The sequence below is a fragment of the Strix uralensis genome, chromosome 2 (assembly GCF_047716275.1).
Source record: "Strix uralensis isolate ZFMK-TIS-50842 chromosome 2, bStrUra1, whole genome shotgun sequence".
Classification (NCBI taxonomy): Eukaryota; Metazoa; Chordata; class Aves; order Strigiformes; family Strigidae; genus Strix; species Strix uralensis.
The window spans coordinates 78,927,378-78,947,665 of NC_133973.1; the positions used below are offsets into that span (position 1 = coordinate 78,927,378).

Sequence of the window (20,288 nt, forward strand, 5' to 3'; positions counted from 1 at the left end):
ACAACTCTGATTCTTCCAAACTAAGTTTCTGTTTTCACAGTAGAATTCGTTAATAGGATATCATCATGGAAATAGAACTTCAACAAGGGAACCATCAGCTTTACAACTTGCTCTGTGTACTCCACGAATCCTTCTTTTAGTTCTTTTGCATAGCAAACCTGAAACACAGAGCATGGAAATGCCACCTTTAAGGGAAAATACTGTAACTAATATTTTTCAACTATGTAGTGGTGAGAAAGACTGTTAAAAGTTCAAGGTTTTAAAATTTATTTTACAAAACGTGCAATAATTTCTTTACCTATTCCCTCCATTATGGTATTTTAAGAAAACCTGATAGCAGCATGAGGTCTCACTCTTAGTACGCACATGTGTTTTTCAAACCGAATTCAGAAACATCAATATTTGCAAAAAGGAACTATTCTAACATCTCAAATTCCTTAAAAGTTTTGCTAACAAAGGAAAACTATCTGTTCATCTTAAAAATTGAAGCTCCAAACTGAAGAAACTGTTTTTAATCAAGCAAGCCACATGCAATGAAGCATCTGAAATCCAAACTTAACACTATCACCCTAAGAAAAACAGAACTATTTCATTTGATACTATAAATACAGATTTTGGCTTCAGATGATTGTCCAGCAATACACAGATCACCAAAACTCTCCTATTACTCACCAGCATCTGGCATGCCGTTGCTTTTTCTTCAAGGCCTGCAGTTTTAATTCCAAAACTTTGCTGATCTCCTAGATTTACAAATTCCCAACCATCATCATCACTCATATTCTCCATATCTTGTGCTGTTATACAGAGGGGGAAAAAAAAAAGTAATCTAAAAGTGCTACAGAATCATGTATTCCAGTACTCTTTCAAGCAAAACATCTTAAACCTACTGTCTAAAAGAGCTACTTCAGGTTTAATGGATGCAGTCTTCATTAGAGGTCCCATGACAACAGGAAGGTACTGCTGAAATTCCTTTCCAAGAATTTTACACATTCTGGCCCATGCTGAGATCATGTAAGAAATCTATAAAAGAGAAGACAGTCAGAATTTTCATGTCCCACATTTTATTTTAATGCTTACTTAAAAGAAAAACATAAAGGAAGAATGTTACACAACAGGACTTTTTAAAAGAATTTGTCAGCAGTGATAAAACTTATTTCAAAGAGAAGAACTCATCCAGTATGCAATCCATATAAAAATGCATCTTCAAAAGATCTGTCCCACGTCTTTATTTGTAACAATGTATTGACACTACCTCTGATCAAAGTTGCTATACATGTAAAAATGTGACAGTATAAGATGTACTTGTAATGCAATCACAACTGTATTGAAAAGTAAATTTCTTTCTGAAACGAATAATTTCCTGAATTTAAATTATACTATTGAGTCACGTTCCTGAAAACAGCAAATAGAGCAAAAAAAAAAAAAAAAAAGAGTGCAGTACAGTGTTTTCAGAGGAGTATGTTTTCAGCTGCACGTCAAAATAGCTCTCCACTCATTAGAACAGCTGTCTAACAAGTCTTGTTGAACTATTTATAAGAAGGTGACAGCAAGGGAATAGGTCATACAATGCCAAACAAAGTAGTTACTAAGACAAGGAATGATTACCCACATGCTGAAATTTCTTCAGCAAATATAGGTCCTGAAAGTCTCATTTCCTAATCATACTTCTGTGGAAGACTCTAAGGCCATCTTAGGGCAATCAATCTCAGTGTTTGTAAGACATGCTGAACAATTAATCTGAAGGTGTAATTACATGGGGCGGGGGCACGGAAATGTTACACGTACAAAGAACATTTTTAACACTAACCAATGAGCTATGCACGATTTTAACATACCTGTGGATCATCATCTTCTAGATCACTGAAGTCTGTTTGTGTCTTCAACAACAGCTGCATTACATCTGATGCATCCTGCATAAACTAGATACAGGAAACAACTATGTTTTTAAACGCAAATTAAAAGGGTACTTTTCAGACTTAAACGCTCACTTAAATTGTTTGGTGTTGAATCCAACATATTATCAAGACATAAGCTAAAGCTGGAAACAGACTGAAATGAGGATAGAAGTGAAAACACAAGTAGTTCTTCTGGAAGCATCACCGTCATTCTTGTTTTAAGCTTCACTGTACCTCTGTTCACATACTTAGAAGTAGAGGACTATTTAAATAAAACACTACATAAGTAAATACTAGTACTCACAAAAAGTATCTGACAATTCTAACTTTCCCGGATACCTCCTTACTATTTTGACTCCTTTCTGGAACTGGGATAAAAGCTGACAGCAAAAGCCACTAAGTTATGATCTAGTAACATTTTAGGTCACATCCCATGCCCCTGTGATGTTACACCTACTTTCTTTTCACTGCCCATGTTCCCAGTAGTCATCCAAGAATGATTTATTAAACATTCGTTATGTTTAAAATTTGTTTAAAATTTGGGTGCATGAACAGTAAGTTTTCTGGTAGTCCTTCCAAGTCAAAGGAAGGGGCTGGTAATTTTGAGGGGGACTATTAGTATTTTCGTACTGCATATATCACATTATTTTACTTTGAAGTGCGATTTTTCCGTTTTGTTCACTCAATAAAATAAAACGAAAATCTGCAAAATGTAATGTGAACTGGCTATCAGAACACTTAGACTCTTACAACATCCTTCACAGTTGTTTCTCCATACTTTTAGAGACATGTTTTAACCAACTTATCAAAAAAACCCCTGTCAAATACATCAAGCCTCATGACAAGCAAGTACTTCAAGTTCAATTATGAGCACATTTAAATCTTTTCAGGCATCTGCATACAAAAACTGTGTTAAGTTTCATTTGAAAAATTTTCCCGCCATTCTGACACTGACTAAATGAGATGCTCCAAGATTTCTCTTAAGGCAAAAAAAACCCAAACAAAGAAAAAATGCTTGATTTCAACATTGTTCAGTGTGACAAGAATAACTTAAGCTGTAATAGTCTCATAAGATTCTATTGTGAATTTGTGAATCTAAACAGAAAGACAGTCACCTCAGAAATGAAAACAGGAAGACAAACAGAAATCAGCAACAAGGCTCTATGTTTAACAAGTGAATATATTAATTCAGTGTTAACACTGCAAAAAACAAAGGCATATTAAAATATATTTAGACCATTAGATAAGACCTAAGCTTACCTTTTCCTTACCAACAGCAAGACCAATTAGGCTGATGCATTCAATAGTCTTTCCTCGTAAAAGTCTTAATTCCTTCTGAACAGCATTCTCAACAATGTGTTTTAAAGAGGGCATAAATAAATCATAGTAGGGAACAAACTTCTCCTCTGCTGTATCTGCAACTGATGCAATTGAAGTCACAACTTGCTCCAAAACTAGCTTAGTGCCTTTCTGTATCAACTTGGAAAGAGGAAGAATAAAGTGTTATATTTCTAAAGCACATACTTTACTTAAAAGCAAGCCAAATGTAAAAATCTGCTCTTGTTGTATCCTAATTCTTGTCAGTTTAGACCCACATCAGCAGATATGTATACTGGCTTATTTCAGAGGTCTTGGTTCAGCTATACTTAATTCTGCATATGTTACAAGGTTACCCTTCATGAAACAATTTGTTCCGTATATTATACCTCTTGCAATTTTATCACCATAGTGGAATGAAGATGCTTCACTAGATTATCCAAATATGGAATAAGCAGTGACTTGGGACAATCTTCAGTGAAGTTAATGAGTGCTGCAGCTGCATGGGCTTGAACACGCTGGTTGCCTTGATCCTCCATGGTTTGCAGAAGAGCTGCTATTACCTGAAAAAGAAATGTTTATTTTCAGAAGAACCAGTTTCTGAAGAGGACATAGTTTTACCTTTTTTTTTTTTTTTTACTATTCTACTACTTGCCTTCTCATGAAATTTCTTTTGAAAACCAGGTGCGAAGTCAGTTGCCATTTGTCCGATAGCATTACAAGCGGCGTATCTTACCCTTGGATGCTGAAAAAGTATTTCCCTCAAATAGTTAACAATAGTCATGACAGCAGAAATGAAAACATTTTGAAATCATTACCAGAATTATACTCACAGGATCCTGAAGGAATAGCAAAACAAAATTAACTATCTCATTTAAAATTCCCTCCATCTGTTGGTGGCAACCTTCTCCAATGGCTGAGAGAGCCATCAAGCCAGCATGCCTATATTTCCAGTCAGCTACAGAAGAGTAAAAATGAAAATAAATATGTTATTTTGGAAACTAAAAAGCACCACAAAGACAAATCACCTTTCTGGGGGCTACAGGAGGAGAAAGAGTGAAGAATAGGAGAGGGAAGGGAAACTGCTGCATCTACTTGATTTGTTAAAATACTTTTCACTTTTCCTCATACATCCAGAGATGCATGAAAATTTGCGTATCTAATCCAGGCCAAATCCAGACCTAGAAAAAAGAATTCTCAACTGCTGATACAAGTATGTACATAGTACTAAAACCTGGGAACTGCATTTTAATTAAATGAGCTAACCAGGGAAACATCAGGGCAGTGTTTATTTTTCCCTCACTCCCATCTTTTTTTTTTTTTTTTTTTTTTTTTAATAGTATCAGAAAGTCTATACCTTCCTCTTTATGTCAGGAGGGAGAAAAGGTCTAGTGACTCAAATAATATCAAGATTTAAAACAAAGAAATAATTAGTACTAAACTTTTCAACAGTCTCCCCAAGACTGTTTAAGAGCAGTAACATTACATTTAGGGATGTAAGGCTTTCCCCACCTCCAAGTCCTGTTAGCCTATTCTCAGGCTAATGGGTATTGTTGAAATGGATCTTTCATGCCCCTCTCCTTTTTCTTTAGGCAAGGGAAACATGAGAAACTTTAATTTCTTTTTTTTACAAAATCTTTCTCTGTGCTAGAAACCATGGGATTACAGAAAAGAAAATGAGAAGAACAGGTTTATCAAATGACCTGCGGGAAAGACATGCATCAGAACTTCTTTCCCAAAATACTGCAAGATTTCATTATTGCTGGTAATGTATTAAATTCCTGGAATGAAGAACACTGCAGTTCAGAGCACCGGAATCCTGACACTCAAGCTTCTGTTTGATCAGGATGAGATGAATATCAACTTGACAGAAGCTACAGTGAAGAAGCAGTTTATTTTGCACTATTCATTGGATGTTCCTAGTTAAGCCTGCACCTCTTGTTACTCCCACTGTATTACTATTAGCATGCATTCCAGACTTGAAATTAACGATACTACAAAAAGAAACACAATCATGTTTGGACCATCTGGCTACCCAATCCAGACCCAGAAGTTTTAAATTATTGTTTCAATAAACATTTGTGAGAACAGCGGTGTGGAGAAGAGAAGGGAAAGTTTGATTTCTGAGACTATTGATGATGTTTTAATCTAAATGTCTTCATCTTTCCTCCCAACTCCCTACCAGTGAAAGCCTCTGAACCAAACAATATCTACTGCATTTCCCTTTTCCAAAGAGTACTAATTGTTATGGAAAGCTCTGACCCAGCAGAAAGCATCAGCCATCAACAGCGTGACTTCTCCCCTTCACAGGAGTCAGGTCTTACAGCCATTAGACTCTACACCTTTCTGTGGGTACTACAAAACTAGGCATTTGCTAGCTTTGAAGCTGTTAACACTGGAAGATTCAGGTTAATCCATTTCCTTAATAAAACTTCTTTTATGGAAAAACTTAATTCCAAACTGACTTTATAAGTGTTCACACTCTACAGGTGGTACCTTGAGTAGCCCTATGTTCCATATCCAATATGGCAACAAGTCTTTTTTGGACTGGGTTTTAAATCATGAAGGTAGGAAAAATACCCAGAACTTTTGCATTATCTTCTACTTCAAAGGTTCAAAGCACAGGTCAAGTGAAAGCACATGTAGCATATGCACAGTACTTTTTTGAATGACTGCCTGAGCACGCATTACAGGTATTTTAAGAGGAAAAGAAGCACACAAAACAACTGATGAGAATATATGGAACCACCTCAGGAAGCAAGTATTAAAATCACCATACCAAAAGACAGCCAGCCTACCACAGACAGGGAAAAAAAGGAAAGATAAGTTTTCCTCTATGAACTGTAATGCTGTAAAGTATTAAAATTTCACTTAAATGCAGCACTTCTGAAGAAGCAAAAAATTTGAGCTACAGAATAACAGGTGGCAGTTCAGGCATATTTGAGGTACTGTGAGGCACTCTGTAGGGATTTAAAAAGAATATTCTAAAGTAAAAAGTCTTCCCTTATTTATATTTAATTCAAAGTGAGTTTAAAAATAAAATGTACTGCTTTGTTTTTGACATCTCTGTTCAGCTGTCCACGTTCCATAAAAATGTTGTAATGCACTGTATAGAAGTTTAATAAATCACAATCTAAACTTCCAAGTTCACAGCATTTACAAGTTTTGCTGCTGAAATCAAAAGTGGAAGTGTTTAAAAATATATCAAGTAGCTAAACACAAAGATTTAAGAGGTATCAAAGCTCCCAGAAAGGATAGAACTGTAGAAGAAAAGAAAATGCAGTGACTTACGATTCTGAAGCATTTGCATAATATGTTCTTTAATCATAGGTAAAACAAGTTTTCCTCCAAGGCCACATGCCATCCTGTCCAGTGCACTCTCACCAGCAACTGCATTGCTAAACATCAGTTACAGAAATATCAGTGGTTTGATATCTACAATAAAACAAACAGTCCAACAGGGCACGGAAGTGCCCTTTCCTGCAGTTCTAGTCTTCAAACTTCTGCCATCTGAATACACATGAGCCTCCATAAGTAAATAAAGCATACCCAAACCTAAAAGCACACACACCAGTCACAAAATAATTATTTACCCTCCACCTAAACATTTATTATCTGTAGCCCACTGACTAAGTTATTACCAAAGAAACTTGGGCCTTGCTAGCACTGAAGGTATAGACAATTTCACAACAATTACACATACCTAGAAAGCTGAAACTAAATTTGCAATGAATTAAGCAATAATACTGGCTATCATCTTTCTGTCACGAGAACACAAACCAGTTCAGACTTGCTATGAATCAGGTGAACCAGCAGAATTCAAGCTTTGGTACCTAAGAGCCCCTTCTTGCATGGCTGCAGTACCAGTAGTCTAGTAGCATGTTCTCTTGACAATGACTCAGGCAGAAAATATTCAGCCCAGGTGAGGAATCTGTGACTCTTAGCCAGTTCCAGAACTGAGAACAGCCAAACATTATCTGTGTAAAGTGTCTTGTTCCACCCAATAGAATTATTCCCTACATAAAAGCAAAAAACTTTCCAGTTACAGTCTGGGTATGGCTTGCACTGTAATAACTCAAGGTTATTACAGTCCATCCTAGACACCCAGGCTGGTGGAAAAGCTGAGTAATGGTTCAGAAAGGGATGAACCTCCCTTTTCTTTGAAGTAGCAGTCAGCTGGGTCAGAAATAGAGGTCTTCAACTATTATGCTTGAATCCCCAATTTTCCTTACAAACCGTCTAGAAACTCACATGCTATGAACAAAGGTGTTTGCACAAATATATTGACAGTATTGTATTTGTTCTTCAGATTAGTCATGTTTAAATAAACAGACACATCACCAGCAAGACAACAGAGCATGGGCGCTTAGGTTTAGATAGGAGGAAACTCACTAAAGTTAATGGCAATTTTTGTCTGAAATTATGTTCTTTGAGCTCTTTCCTCCCACTATTAATTCACACCTTTAGTTTGAGGAAATAAAGATAGTCTAACTTAGAAAAATGACCACACACCTTCCCGCAATGTTTGCAAGGCTTTTGCCAGGAAAAGAGGAAGTTGGATTAACCTTTTCCTCCTTTAGAATTTTACTGCTCTATGAAGTCAGAGCAACAAAAAACTGGAAATGCTAAAATATTCCCTGCTGGTTTTGTGTAGGCTGACTCACATCCCCCTTAGTCAGATCTGAACACACCCTAACTAGGCTACAGCCTGATGATCATTAGTCCATTTCTTGGACTGCACAGAATTCCAGTTGTCTTATGAAGCCACAAAGACTTAAGCACCAAAAGAGATTAACATGCACATCAGCTGAACAACTCTCCACAAAGGTGAACTTCGGTGCTGGAAAACACATAGTAACATGAGTGAACCTGCTAAAAGAAAAAACTAACACCACGCACAGAGTCACAAGAGACTAGCTGTTGTCCAGTATTTTGTGTCTAATCCTCAAGCTCTCCTATTACTTCGAGGACCAAATGAGCTACATTTCCCCTTTAGGCTTAGGTTGCTGAGCAGGATTTGTTTTCTGATCTTTGCTCACTCTACTCATGACTCTTAACAAAAAAAAGGAAAATTTTCACTCTAAAATCCATAGGCAACTAACTTGTGTTTAGAAGAACAAAGTTACTCTGCTGAAAATAGAGAGAAATTGGCATGCCTTAAGTGGATGATTCAGCATACTTACTAAAGCTGCCTAAAGCAGGCCGTCTGAATAAACTTCCACACCCTGAAAGGCTTGATGAGAATTTGAACTTTAATACTCTATTTCCCCTTGAAATTTAGCTGAATGAAAAGATTCAAATACTTGACAAACCTGAGTGCAGTGGTGTTTGACAGTTCTACCTGTATGGCAAAATTTCAAAGTTGAGGAAACAAAACAAGTTAAAAGGGTCTGGTCTACCATGTGAGAGGGGGAAGAAAGGACAGCTTACTTTCAATTCTATAATCAAGGGGAACATAAAAAAGTATTCTAAGGCAAGCAGATATTAAACAGGTTCTTCCATAAATTCCTACACATCTATCTAGTAGAAGTTGCTATACAGTTTGGTAGTAAATCAACATCTCTTCACTTGCCTACCTTCCTGTGAAGATTTCAAAGTGTTCTGTGACAAATGTTTCAAAACTCTAATTAAATCTGAGTCTTGAAGGAGATGTCAGATGTGGCAAAAGTGTCTAGACTGGTAGATGAACATCTGTGTCTTCACAGAATTCTGGAGATACTTATCTCCTACATGTATTTCTGCTTTCTTCTACTCCATTCTAACTATATTTGGACAAGAGCAGATGTAACAAGATGCTGTAGACAAAACTGTCATTTTAGTGAAAATTTGGAGCAAGCTACAAACCACACAGGAATAAGCAAATCAGAAAGACTGGACATCTTTATTAGATCTTTCTTGCCCAAGACACAACAAAATAAGCTACTACTAGCCATACCAAAAGATGTAAAATAAAAGCAAAATCATAATATTTTTTAGCTAGATGAAATCCAGCAAGGAATTCCACTATGCATTCTGATGTCCTTTCAGAAGGTAGGCAGTTTTTCTTCTTTAACACCACCTTTTCAGGGGCACAGATACAGAAAAATATGAAGAGATTGGTTGTAGATGATTGAACAGGTCAGCATCCTTCAGCTTTGGCTCCAACTAACTTCAGGATAAGTCCTCAATTTAAAGGGTTACAAAGCACTGACTTCTGAACCAAGCAACATAAATGACAGAAGAAACAAGTTTGGAAAGTTAAAACAGTGCAAAAGAGAAGACAAAAGGACATGCAACTTGTAGAAGTAAATTACAGCAATACACAGATAGTGAAAGAATTTACTTACTTGCTGAACAGTATGTAAATAACCTACATATGAACTGTCTGAGAAGAGTCATATATACCACTCATGACCGAGGGAACAAAATTATAAAGGTTACTTGAGTAAAGAAGTAATGCACTGCAGTCACTTGCATCCTACACTTAAAATTTGCCTTTAGCCACACAGTCTTGATAATATATTGAAACAACTAGTTTCATAATTACCTGTCAAAATCATCATCTTCAAGCTCATCTGCATTTGCCCAATCTTCATCTTCTTCCAAGTCAACCATCATTGCTAACATTTGAGGAACTAAAAAAGAAGAAGTTTTAAACTTAGGTTGCCTTCTTAAAATAGCTCCTCAAATAACAAGCATAAAATTTAAGTTCTCTCCTTTCAAAAAAATCACTGAAGAAAAATAACTCTTCTTCCAGTAGCATATAGCCAAGTCTGTCAAACTGCATCAGCCAATAATTCACAATAGATTTTCGGAAAAGTATTTTCAGAACATTCAAATCGAGAGTAAAAAGAAGTTGAGTGTATTTCTTACCAGGACTAATAGCACAATGCAAAATTTTTTTTAAATTATGGAGGTTGTAAAAAGTAAATTCCTTAATAAAGTTCCTTGAAAGCGTTAAAAATAGTATATATGCTTTAAGAACTTTGACATCATCCTTTGAACATTTACTGATGAAAGAGACAATATTCATTATGGAAAAACAACACTCAATCCTTAAGTTTTACAAACATGATAACTTTTGTTAACTGTATGTACAGTGGTCACTTAGCATGAAGATTTACTTTTACAGTAAGGTAATGGTTTAGAACTTGAAACTTCTCCCCATTTAATGTAAATTTTTGGCTTGTATCTTGAAAATATCTTGCACATAATAATCACCAGTTTTCTACTTCTATCTCCATAGATTGATTCTGTCTGCTCTTCTCAGTGTAAGTCTTTACAGAGGCTATTATTACACATGCTTTATATCATAATGTGCAACTACTATGTAATAAGCAACACCTATTCTTCTGAGGTGTTCTCACAGGAGGAAGGAGTGCAGGGATTTGTCTATTGTGAGCCTGCCTGTTCCTGTGCACTTCAGAAGCCCAAGGGGTGAAAAGTATACCTTGCACTTTCAGAGCAAAGTAAGGTGCTCTGAAGTATTCTTTACCTTGTATTACACTAACCACTCAGAGCAGTTGTTTGAATTCAAGACAATTTATGCAGAAAAGCTTTACTTTGCCCTGGAAACAGAAGTTTTCAGTTAAATACTCAACCTTTGAGGTTTAAGAATCTTTTTAGGACAGTCTACCACATATCTTGAAGTCAGGCATCATCATTAACTGACCTTTACAGCAACCAACCTCAAAACCTAGTAGGCATACAGTAGTCCATGCTGCTGCTGAGACTTACTGAAACTGGTGAATTTTGTAATTTACTTACACTACTGCAAATCTATAACAGAGACACAACCCTAAGCAAACTCACCTCACCATACATCTGGACAGATGAGAAACTTCTGGTCAACTGATGACAGAAGAAACTATTGCTCACTGACAGCATTGTGGGGCACGTATCAAGAAAAGATCAAATTATGTATTGATTTGCTTGATGTGACTACATATCTTCAGCCAGAGATTATACCATGGCTGCAAAAACCTTCAGAGAGCTTTTATAAACATATCAAGATAACTTAATGGACACTATGAACTCTCTAGCATGATGCCCACATGTCAGAATTCTATATACTTACCAGTCACTGAAAAGAATTTCCTCAAAAAAAAGTATTATAGCCCAGAAGCTTTTCAGACACAGACACTCACAAGCACAGATATGAAAACAATGTATCGTCACATCTCTGAAACAGGGAAGTCAACCATCATCCGCCACAAATGCTATGCGGGTCCAAAAACTGATGTCATAGCATTTGTTGCTACTAACAAGCAAGGCTGAGTACAAACTGTCATCCAAAGCTGTCTGGCCATCATTATATCTAGAACTTGCAAAAGCTTGTAAACATGCTGTTTCCTCTTAAGTTTAATATGAACGTGGTTGCCAGGAAGTATAGTTTCACTGAGAATTTTTTTAAATGTAGAGTTGCACATTAAAGTTTCAACATTGTCCCAACAAGCCCTCAAAATTTAATTATTGCCAATATATAGACTGTTTACAAACAAGTTAAGGATGACCCCACTAAGCCTCCTTCTTGTCAGAGCATGCCATGACTCTCCATTTTCTGGAGACGGAACAAAACTACAGGCAAAGATAGGCTGCAGCTCCAATTTCTAGGGAAAAAGCAATACAACACTCTGCTATCTTGAATTCTGAGCTCAAGGAGGGAAGTCTGAACCCAAATAGAATTCCTGAGTAGATAACTGGTACACAGAACACAGATTAACTCCTAAATCAGTCTCATGTTCAGTAAAACCAGCATAAGATGACAGTTTTGCCTAAGACCCAGTTCTAGTTGTGAGGATCAAGTGATTTATCAACTTTTTAGTGAAAACAGAAAGCCTTTTAAACTAAGGCACAAAACCAAGACAAAAGCAATCCTTTTTGGCTACCTTTTTAGCATTCTCTGAACATAACTGCTTTACTAGGTCTGAAAAATAAATGTCTTTCACCTTAGTGATTCATTAAGAGCAATTTTACAACAGGTTGCAAACCAAAGGCATTTCATTCCTGCATGGTGCCTTATCTTAATGCAATATCTTAATACAAATATTTCATTCCTAAACAGCAACTAGCAACCCAATATAGAAGTAATACATTCTGAAGAGATAGAAGGTACTTCTCCACTATGCTGCCTGACCAGATAAGAAGCTTGTAGTGATTTGGGGGACAGCAAGTGTCAAGTGTTAATATTCCCAACAAGCTACAGGATAGACTGAAAACACAGAATTCTAAATATTTTCAAATTTCAAAATATATTCTAAAAGAATCTGTTCTTTAAAAAACTATTCTACAAGTAAGCAAAACTTCTAGTTAATAGTTTTTAAACAGTGCAGATTCAGTCCACGTTTTCCAGAAGTTTTATGATTAATTTAGTGACATACATATAAACAACTTTCTCCAGCCGAAGCACAGAAGTAAAAAAATTGCCTTTTAACAGATTGCCTTTATGCAAGTTTCAGAAAACAGCAAGAATCTAGACAAATACAATTGTAACAAGGTGGGAAAAGAATCTTTCCAAAAAGAGGGCTACACCACTGTGTCAGTGCCCTGACCTACTCACAAAACGGGTTTAAAAGGCAGAGAAATACCAGTGCATACAGTATTGCTGCTGGGGCTGTCCAGAAGACAGTTATTTTTAGGATCTCATATAATAATGCATGATTAAAAAAGTGCCTCTCCAAAGAATTTACAATCCAGATGTTAAATAGACTAATTAGACTATCTCTAAGTATTTATATAAGCACCTGATTTTAAATTCACAGCTTTAACCCAACACTAAAGCTCAACATGCACGCTGAATTCCTGCAGTCTTCAGTTGCCAGCACCACAGAATATCTGGCCTACATACCAAACTTCAAACGTAGAACTTCAGAACTAAATGCATCAACTTTTTTTTTTTTTACAGTACAAATTTCCAAAGACAGCAGAAAAGCATGAAAGTAGTATTTTCCTTGGAAGCACCTAATGAAGAGTCTACTATATTTTTTCACATTGTTGGTGGCTGCATAAGCACAGATTAATTTATGAAGAGTCATAAGAAGAAGGGGTTTTCTCCATAAGAAAACTCAATTCAGTGTCACCTAAAGTTATCAGCACCAGCAAACTCCGAGTTAGACACGGTTTTGACACTGACCACCTGCAAAGTCAGTTTAACACTGTAAAGGAAGACAAATTGTTTCCACAAAGAAAATGAGTAAAATACTTACTGGCTTGTGCAACAATGTTTGTATGCCTCCTCAGCATAGCAGCAGCAGTTTCTGACAAGGTCACAATTACTTCAAGCGCCAACTGACGCTGCATGTTACTGAGACTGGCATCTGCACACAACTACAATCCAGATTAGAGCAAACAGTTAGAACAGCAATTTTGGGGCAGAAAGAGTGATTTTTTTTTTTTTTTAACCAATTCCTAGCTTTACCTTCAGACTTAATTGCAATGTAGGTTCCAAATGTGGTCGTAAATACTTGGGAACAGAATCTGCAATTTCTACAAGGGATTTCAGGACAGAATCATCGTTTTGGTAGCAGGAATCATTTACAGCCTATAAAGAGATAAGAAGAAGATAAGATTAAATAAAAACAAATAATACTATGGATGAGACCACTGTTATAGAAGAAATTTATTAACTGCATTCTTGTCTCTCTGAATAGTCTTGCTTAGCATTAGTGGCTTAGTATTAGCAGCTAAAGCAGTTAAAGCCTTAGGCTGCAAGAACTGGCCAAGTAAACTTTTTGATAAAACTAACACTGCTGACAAAGAACTAGCTGAATCTGGCAGATACGAGTGGGATGAAGAAGGACCAAGGAGACAATACCAAGAGAATGAAGTAACTTCAGAAGAAGGCCAGCTCAGCAACAGTGAAAACCCAGTAAGAAATCAAGAGACCACAAACCAGAATTAAGTTATTGGGCTTGAGGATCAGGTGATGGGTGGTGTGGGTATAATTGAGAGGAGTGAATTGGGTTGGGGGTCCCTCTCTGGAGGCACCCAGCTCAAGCTGTAACCAGAGAACTCATAAAAGACTAATTGGAAGCCTTCACTCAGACTTTGCATTTTCATCAGCAGGATCCTAGGGTCAGACCCTGCTATGGCGGCCAGCATGCGTCAATCTGTAACAACTACAAACAGTTAATATGCAGGGTCCAAAACTACACATTTTCTACAAGTTATGGCTTGCAATGTCATACGCCATCAATATTGACCATTATTAATTTAAATCTAACACAGTAGACAGACACTCAGATAAAATTAAGGTCACACATCAGAGGCACCGACATGCAAAACACACACACTGTTTTGACAAGCAAAACTTCAAAATCTGTTTTAAATAAAGAAAAACTCAAAGTAACTCTGCCCAAAAGAAAGAAAATGAGCCTAACTCCTTTTTTTCCTGTTACACGAAAGCATCTTTGAATAGCTTACACTTACAAACACCAGGAACTTCAAGATTAAATAATTTCTTTTTTTCCAGACAACTCTGGAGAGCCACCGAATTAAAGCAGACCTGAAAGGCCTTAATTAAAGCCTTCAGTCATAGGATGTAGGAAAGAGAAAAAGAAATCAAGCTTTTTGCAAGTATCTTTCCTAACCCATAGCTACATTCTGAAAAGTAATTTAAAACTTACTTTTAACTGATCAAGTTGATACTCTAATACCAAAACAGCACACAGGTATTCAATGGTGTTAAAACTCTTCTAGAAGTAGGACACGAAAACTCAAATCTCCAAAGAAAAAACAGTCTTTAAACACACTTTTTGGGTTTTGAAAGGCATTTTCATTAGCAAAGTATCTGATGTCTTCCTAATGTAGAAACATTTTTTAGAGTTTAGGGTTTTTTTAGTTATTTTAGAGTTTAGTTTTTAGGTGGTTTTTAATACTTAAGTCTAGAATCCAGCAGTTTTGATAATGCCACTCAAACAGCCCACACTTTTAACACAGAAGCAGCATCTTCTAGTATCAGAAATGTTCTGGAAAAAGTCTATCTTGGTTAAGGCCTTTTGGACTAACAGTTGCCACTCGTCCCCTGATTCTAGCAAAGGATAATGTAATATTTACTGTTAGTTTCTGTAAAACTCTGTATTTTATACTCATTGCAACTTTTGACATTTCTTTAATGCAAGACTAGGTTTCTGAAGAAAGTTCAAAAGTGCATGGTGAGTCCTAAAAGGCAGAGGCACTTTTCTGTAGTATTGAACACCAACAACCACAGAAGTCAGTTGAAGGTCTGGCTGCTTTTACCTCCACTGAAGGATAAAACTCTTGGATACAAGTTTCAACTATTAGTTCTGAAAGTTCAACTTCCAGCATAACCATTACAGATATCGTACTGAAAAGACTGAACTGCTAAGTCAGAATTTTATTTTTAGCTTTTTTACCATGCCAATATTTCAACAAAATGAACTTCAACAGCAACAAAAAAAGCATCCAACTGTCTCCAAAGGTCACTCACCACTATTCTAACACATCGCATCTCCTATTTATAAACTCAGATCTTCATAGCCATCTTGTGTTACTGCAGCCAGAAAATCTAGTCCTTCTCACAATAAGTACTTTACAAAGATAGATTTCATAACATAGTTCTGTGCTTTATATTTGCAATATAAAGCTTGAAAATGCAAGCCAAGTACATGTGTTTTCACAGTCTAAAATAGTAGGATTGAAACTCATATCACAAAGTGGGCTATTAGTCTGAAGTTTAAAAACAGCATACTATTTAATTGCCAAACATCAAGACAAATGGCATGCCCACCCCAAATCTTGCCTCACTCCCACTCATGCAGTACTCAGCAGACACGGTCTTCTCAGCCAGTTACAATCTTTGAACAATACAATTGTTATTGCCAGAGTCACAGACAGGGACTAACCACCAGATAGCGACCTCGATATCAAAATACTCATCTTGTACACACTAGAACCCATTTTCAAGTTCAGTTGATTTTAACAAATTTTCTCTCAGTTTCCATTTAAGATCAAGCAGAATTCCATTGGTTGCAGAAGACAGTAAACTTGGCACAATTTTTCTTCAGCTTGCCACAAAGCACACAGACAAGGTTTATAGCTTACACTGTCAACAGGAACCTGCTGTACTGACTGTATCAAGAAGTCAGTCTTTAACCTAAATTTAGCCTAATTTAAAATTGCCAAAAGTGCACTACCACCACCACCACAGGTACTTAGTTATTTCCACTTTTTCTTGATATAGAAAGGGAACTGCACTGTGAAATTGTCCTTCAGAGCTCAAACTATTTCTGTCTCTGGTTTGGTTTACAGTAGGCTTCCCCCCAAAAGTAAACTCCCTTCTATTAGAATTCCAACTTTTGCTCAAATTCAACCATCCTAGGAGAGATCTAATCCAGACTCAGAAATTATATGAAGTTTAAAAATGCATTTTGTTTGCAAGTTTCTAATTTATCAAACAATAAAGATCATTTATCCAAACTGTTGTTCTTACTCTGAGAATCTTTGTTCAGAATAATTCCTCAATTCCTCTTAACTGGAGATACAGGATATCATGGGTCAATGAATTTCCCAATTACCTGAAATCTCAGAATAGCCCATATTTAAACTATATCTCAATATCATGGTTAATTTAAAACCCATATGATTTTGATTTAAATACCTTACAAAGAATTTTATCTCACTTATCTACGTAACACTGTATAAATTAATCAGCATTGAACTATTTTCCTTAAAACCCTATCAATTAGCTTGTGTTTAAAAATTCCTTATCAGTTTCTACTGTATCTTGCTGGCGACTGATGTCATGCTAAAATGTAGTTAATTCGAGTCTCAGCAAAAACTCGTATGCTACAGAAATTTGCAGACCCATAATTTATGTTTGGATACAGTCAATACAGGAAGTAATGGCACATTAAGTGTTACTTGTGTGGTTTCTTACCTGTAAGATTCCAGGTAGCAAGTCTGCAAAATGTTTAAGAAGGGGAAGATTGTGCTCATTAGCAAGCACAAATGCAGCTGCAGCTCTAGCAGACAAAGTCTTGATCTAGAAGACAGGCAGGATTGGAGAAAGCAGCATGAAGAACTGGTAACGAAACATTCCTTGGTTTTCTTTTAACACGAGGCCTGCTATGAGACTACATTTTGTATTATCATTTCCCTTTTACGTTTTCCTAATAGATATAGCAATTAGTTTTTAACATGGGATTTTAAATCTTACTTCAAATTAAAGCAATAATGAAGACCTTCAACATCTATGTCCTCCATGATACAAAAAAAGTTTATCATATTACTTGCCACATTATCAGGTGGCAAGTATTCTCTAGTTTTGTTTTAGCTTGTTTTTTGTTTTGGTGTTCTGGGTTTGGTTTTTTTAATGAAAGCAAAAAGAAAAACACTATTGTTTTCAACTTCCATCCCAGTTTCAAATGTGTATGCAAGTGTCAAAGTCCCATTTTTCAAAAAGTGTGATCTCAGTGTTTAAAACATGCTTTTTTAAAGGCATGACTTGTGGTACTTTAGAAAATGTTACTCAGTTGACTTTCAAAGGTCAGAAAAAGTAATCCATGGGCGAGCAGCAAACTGAACCCATATACCACAGCAGGGTTTCCTATCCTTGCCCAGCATTTTTTCACAAGAGAAACATTGTCAAAGTACAATTCATTGCACAAATCAATAGATGTGAAGCCTTCCAGAAAAGCAAGGCTTGCTAACATGCCCTTACAGCAAAGCATGCACAAACAGTTCAAGGAGCTGTCATGTATTCAGTTTTGAGACATACTGTGTACAGATACTATGTGTAGAGATACTATGTACCTATACTGTTAAACACAAGGGCCAGAAAAAGAGCTTAACAAGGAGTTTCTGAACCCTCACGATGCTGGCTAAAAGCCCTGGCTCTGCTTTGGACCACTACAACAAGGTTTCTCCAAGCATAACTACTAGGGAAGAGTCTGGACCTAAGCCGTGCAGATATGCCCATCAACTTTAGGACCATGAAAAGGTTCGACCCTTTTGTTTACAGTAGGCATAGTCAAAACTCCAGGTGTACATCAGTTTCAAGTAATGCAGTTCTCTGGTTGGAATCTACAGTTCAGCCTTTATGTTTGAGACTACTACACTAAGTTTCTATGCTCAGGACATAATAATAATAATAATAATAATAATTAAAAAAAAGAACATAAAAGTCTTACTGATGGATGCTCTTGATCTTGCATACACTGAACCAGCATTCTCTTAATAACCTCCAAATAGTGTTGCTGCTGATTCCCAAAAATCCCAGGAAAATTCCTAAGGTTGAGAAAAGACCAAAACATTTAATAAAAATTCACACAGTTTAACCTTAACTATTATTTTACACTTATCCATTGTTTAAGCTACAGTTTGTAACTGTACATGTAAGAGTTAAATAAACCGCAATACAACAGAATAAATGAAATATATATGATTGCTTGTTAATTAAGTTGTGACAGTTTTCCCTTACATTTTTTACAGACATGATTTGGCTAACCTGCAAAAACACAGCAAAGTCTGAAGGCTTACCAAAAAATATGTAGAGCAGCCTCACGCAGTCCCACATTCTGAGAGCTGACAGAATCAAATAAGAATTTCAGAACTTCTGGCCACTGGTTGTTACCATCTTCATCTGGATTAAACACAACAAAGTTTTCGGATAAGCAAACTTAAGAGTGGTTAGACCTCATTGGTGCAGGGCAACCAGACATGACTACTAAAACTAACTTCAAAAACCTGATCTGAAGATGTGTCGAAGTCGCAGTATAAAATATGGCTGAAGTGTCAAATCTAAAGACACTCAGGAACAGAAGATGATCAATATTTACTGTTACATAACAGCACTCAAAAAAGAAACTGATGTAGATGTTGAGCATAACATTCATGAGAATTTAAACAAAATTGGATTTCTAAACCTTAATACAGTATCATCTACACTCAAGCAATTTAAAAAGCAGAGTTAAAGAATCTTATTTTTATCTGATTAAGGATAATGTAAACAGATATTAAGTTTTGTTTTAAACCATGAAATCAGTTAGTATATCATGTGCAAATGTCTACACAAGACAAGAGAACAAAAGATAAAAATACAACTACTACCAATACATAAACATTTTACCACAATATCAGCTTATATACAGTACCTATTAAGTTCCTGGCCAATTCAGCAACAATGTCACAGATTTTTTTCCTCATGCTGGACTGTGTTTCCAACTGAATAATCAACAGCAATCCACTTTTGATAGAGGTCTGATCATCAGGTGAAAGAGCTGGATAAACTTCTTCAAAAGCAGAAGACAAAAGTCGTCGTAGAAGGACAGCTGCCATTTGTCTAGCCTATTGAGTAAGAAAGTGTTTTGCTATGATAATCATGTTCTTATGCGAAAAGATAACTGACATCATACTTCCAAATGATCAGTTCTCACTGTGTAGGCTTGTTTGGTGAATGGAACACCTCTCAAGCAACAGATGACAATTACGATAGTAAAAACATAGCAAAGTAACATCAGCTTACAACCATGTTTCTGACAATTACACCTCTTCGAAGAGATAATAATGAAATCCACTAAGTATTCAGTTTTTTTCTAGAGCTGAACCTTGGACATATTTTGTGGCAAGTTAAGGACTTAGCTGCATTACTGAAAGATGTTTAAAGCATGTCTTCTTTCTATTTTAAACAGCCTGCTGAGATAATTATAATCCAGACAGGGTTTTTTGGATTAACAAGTGACTTAATGGGACAACTTTGTCAGACAAGTAATCTGTAAACCCTCCTTCTCTAACAACCAAACGTCACCCTGAAGATTCAGGAACCCAGAATTAGATTTTAGCAAATAAAACTCCACTCTGAACAAAAAAATAACCCCAAAGCCTTCAGCCTTTCACAGACCTAGGATGAAATGTTTTTCTTTAAACTTGAATTTGAGCATAGGAACCTCAATACCACCTATTACAATCTTCTATGCTTCCTGCTTGCATACAGCAATTCTACAACAGTATCATTTACATATCTATATTTATTTACAATTATACAAGAACTAGAAGCAAAAAATATGGCCGAGTAATTCAAAATGAATAGAGCAACACATGCAATAAAGGCAAAAAGACACATGAAGCACTCTGAATATC

General features: G+C 36.2%; 1 protein-coding gene across 1 annotated transcript in view; it reads right to left on the reverse strand.

The window, feature by feature from the left end:
- IPO5 (importin 5) overlaps positions 1-20,288 on the reverse strand; it is a 45,589-nt gene that overhangs the window by 15,189 nt on the left and 10,112 nt on the right. Inside the window, exons 3-18 of the mRNA XM_074859396.1 lie at positions 19,304-19,496; positions 18,690-18,792; positions 18,341-18,437; positions 17,089-17,193; positions 13,609-13,731; positions 13,397-13,517; positions 9,739-9,826; positions 6,504-6,610; positions 4,046-4,170; positions 3,868-3,957; positions 3,602-3,775; positions 3,156-3,374; positions 1,836-1,919; positions 888-1,020; positions 673-794; positions 62-158 (exon numbers count right to left, since the gene is read on the reverse strand). Of these exons, the coding sequence (XP_074715497.1) occupies positions 62-158; positions 673-794; positions 888-1,020; positions 1,836-1,919; positions 3,156-3,374; positions 3,602-3,775; positions 3,868-3,957; positions 4,046-4,170; positions 6,504-6,610; positions 9,739-9,826; positions 13,397-13,517; positions 13,609-13,731; positions 17,089-17,193; positions 18,341-18,437; positions 18,690-18,792; positions 19,304-19,496 (1,981 nt within the window). The remainder of the gene's footprint in view (positions 1-61; positions 159-672; positions 795-887; positions 1,021-1,835; positions 1,920-3,155; positions 3,375-3,601; positions 3,776-3,867; positions 3,958-4,045; positions 4,171-6,503; positions 6,611-9,738; positions 9,827-13,396; positions 13,518-13,608; positions 13,732-17,088; positions 17,194-18,340; positions 18,438-18,689; positions 18,793-19,303; positions 19,497-20,288) is intronic.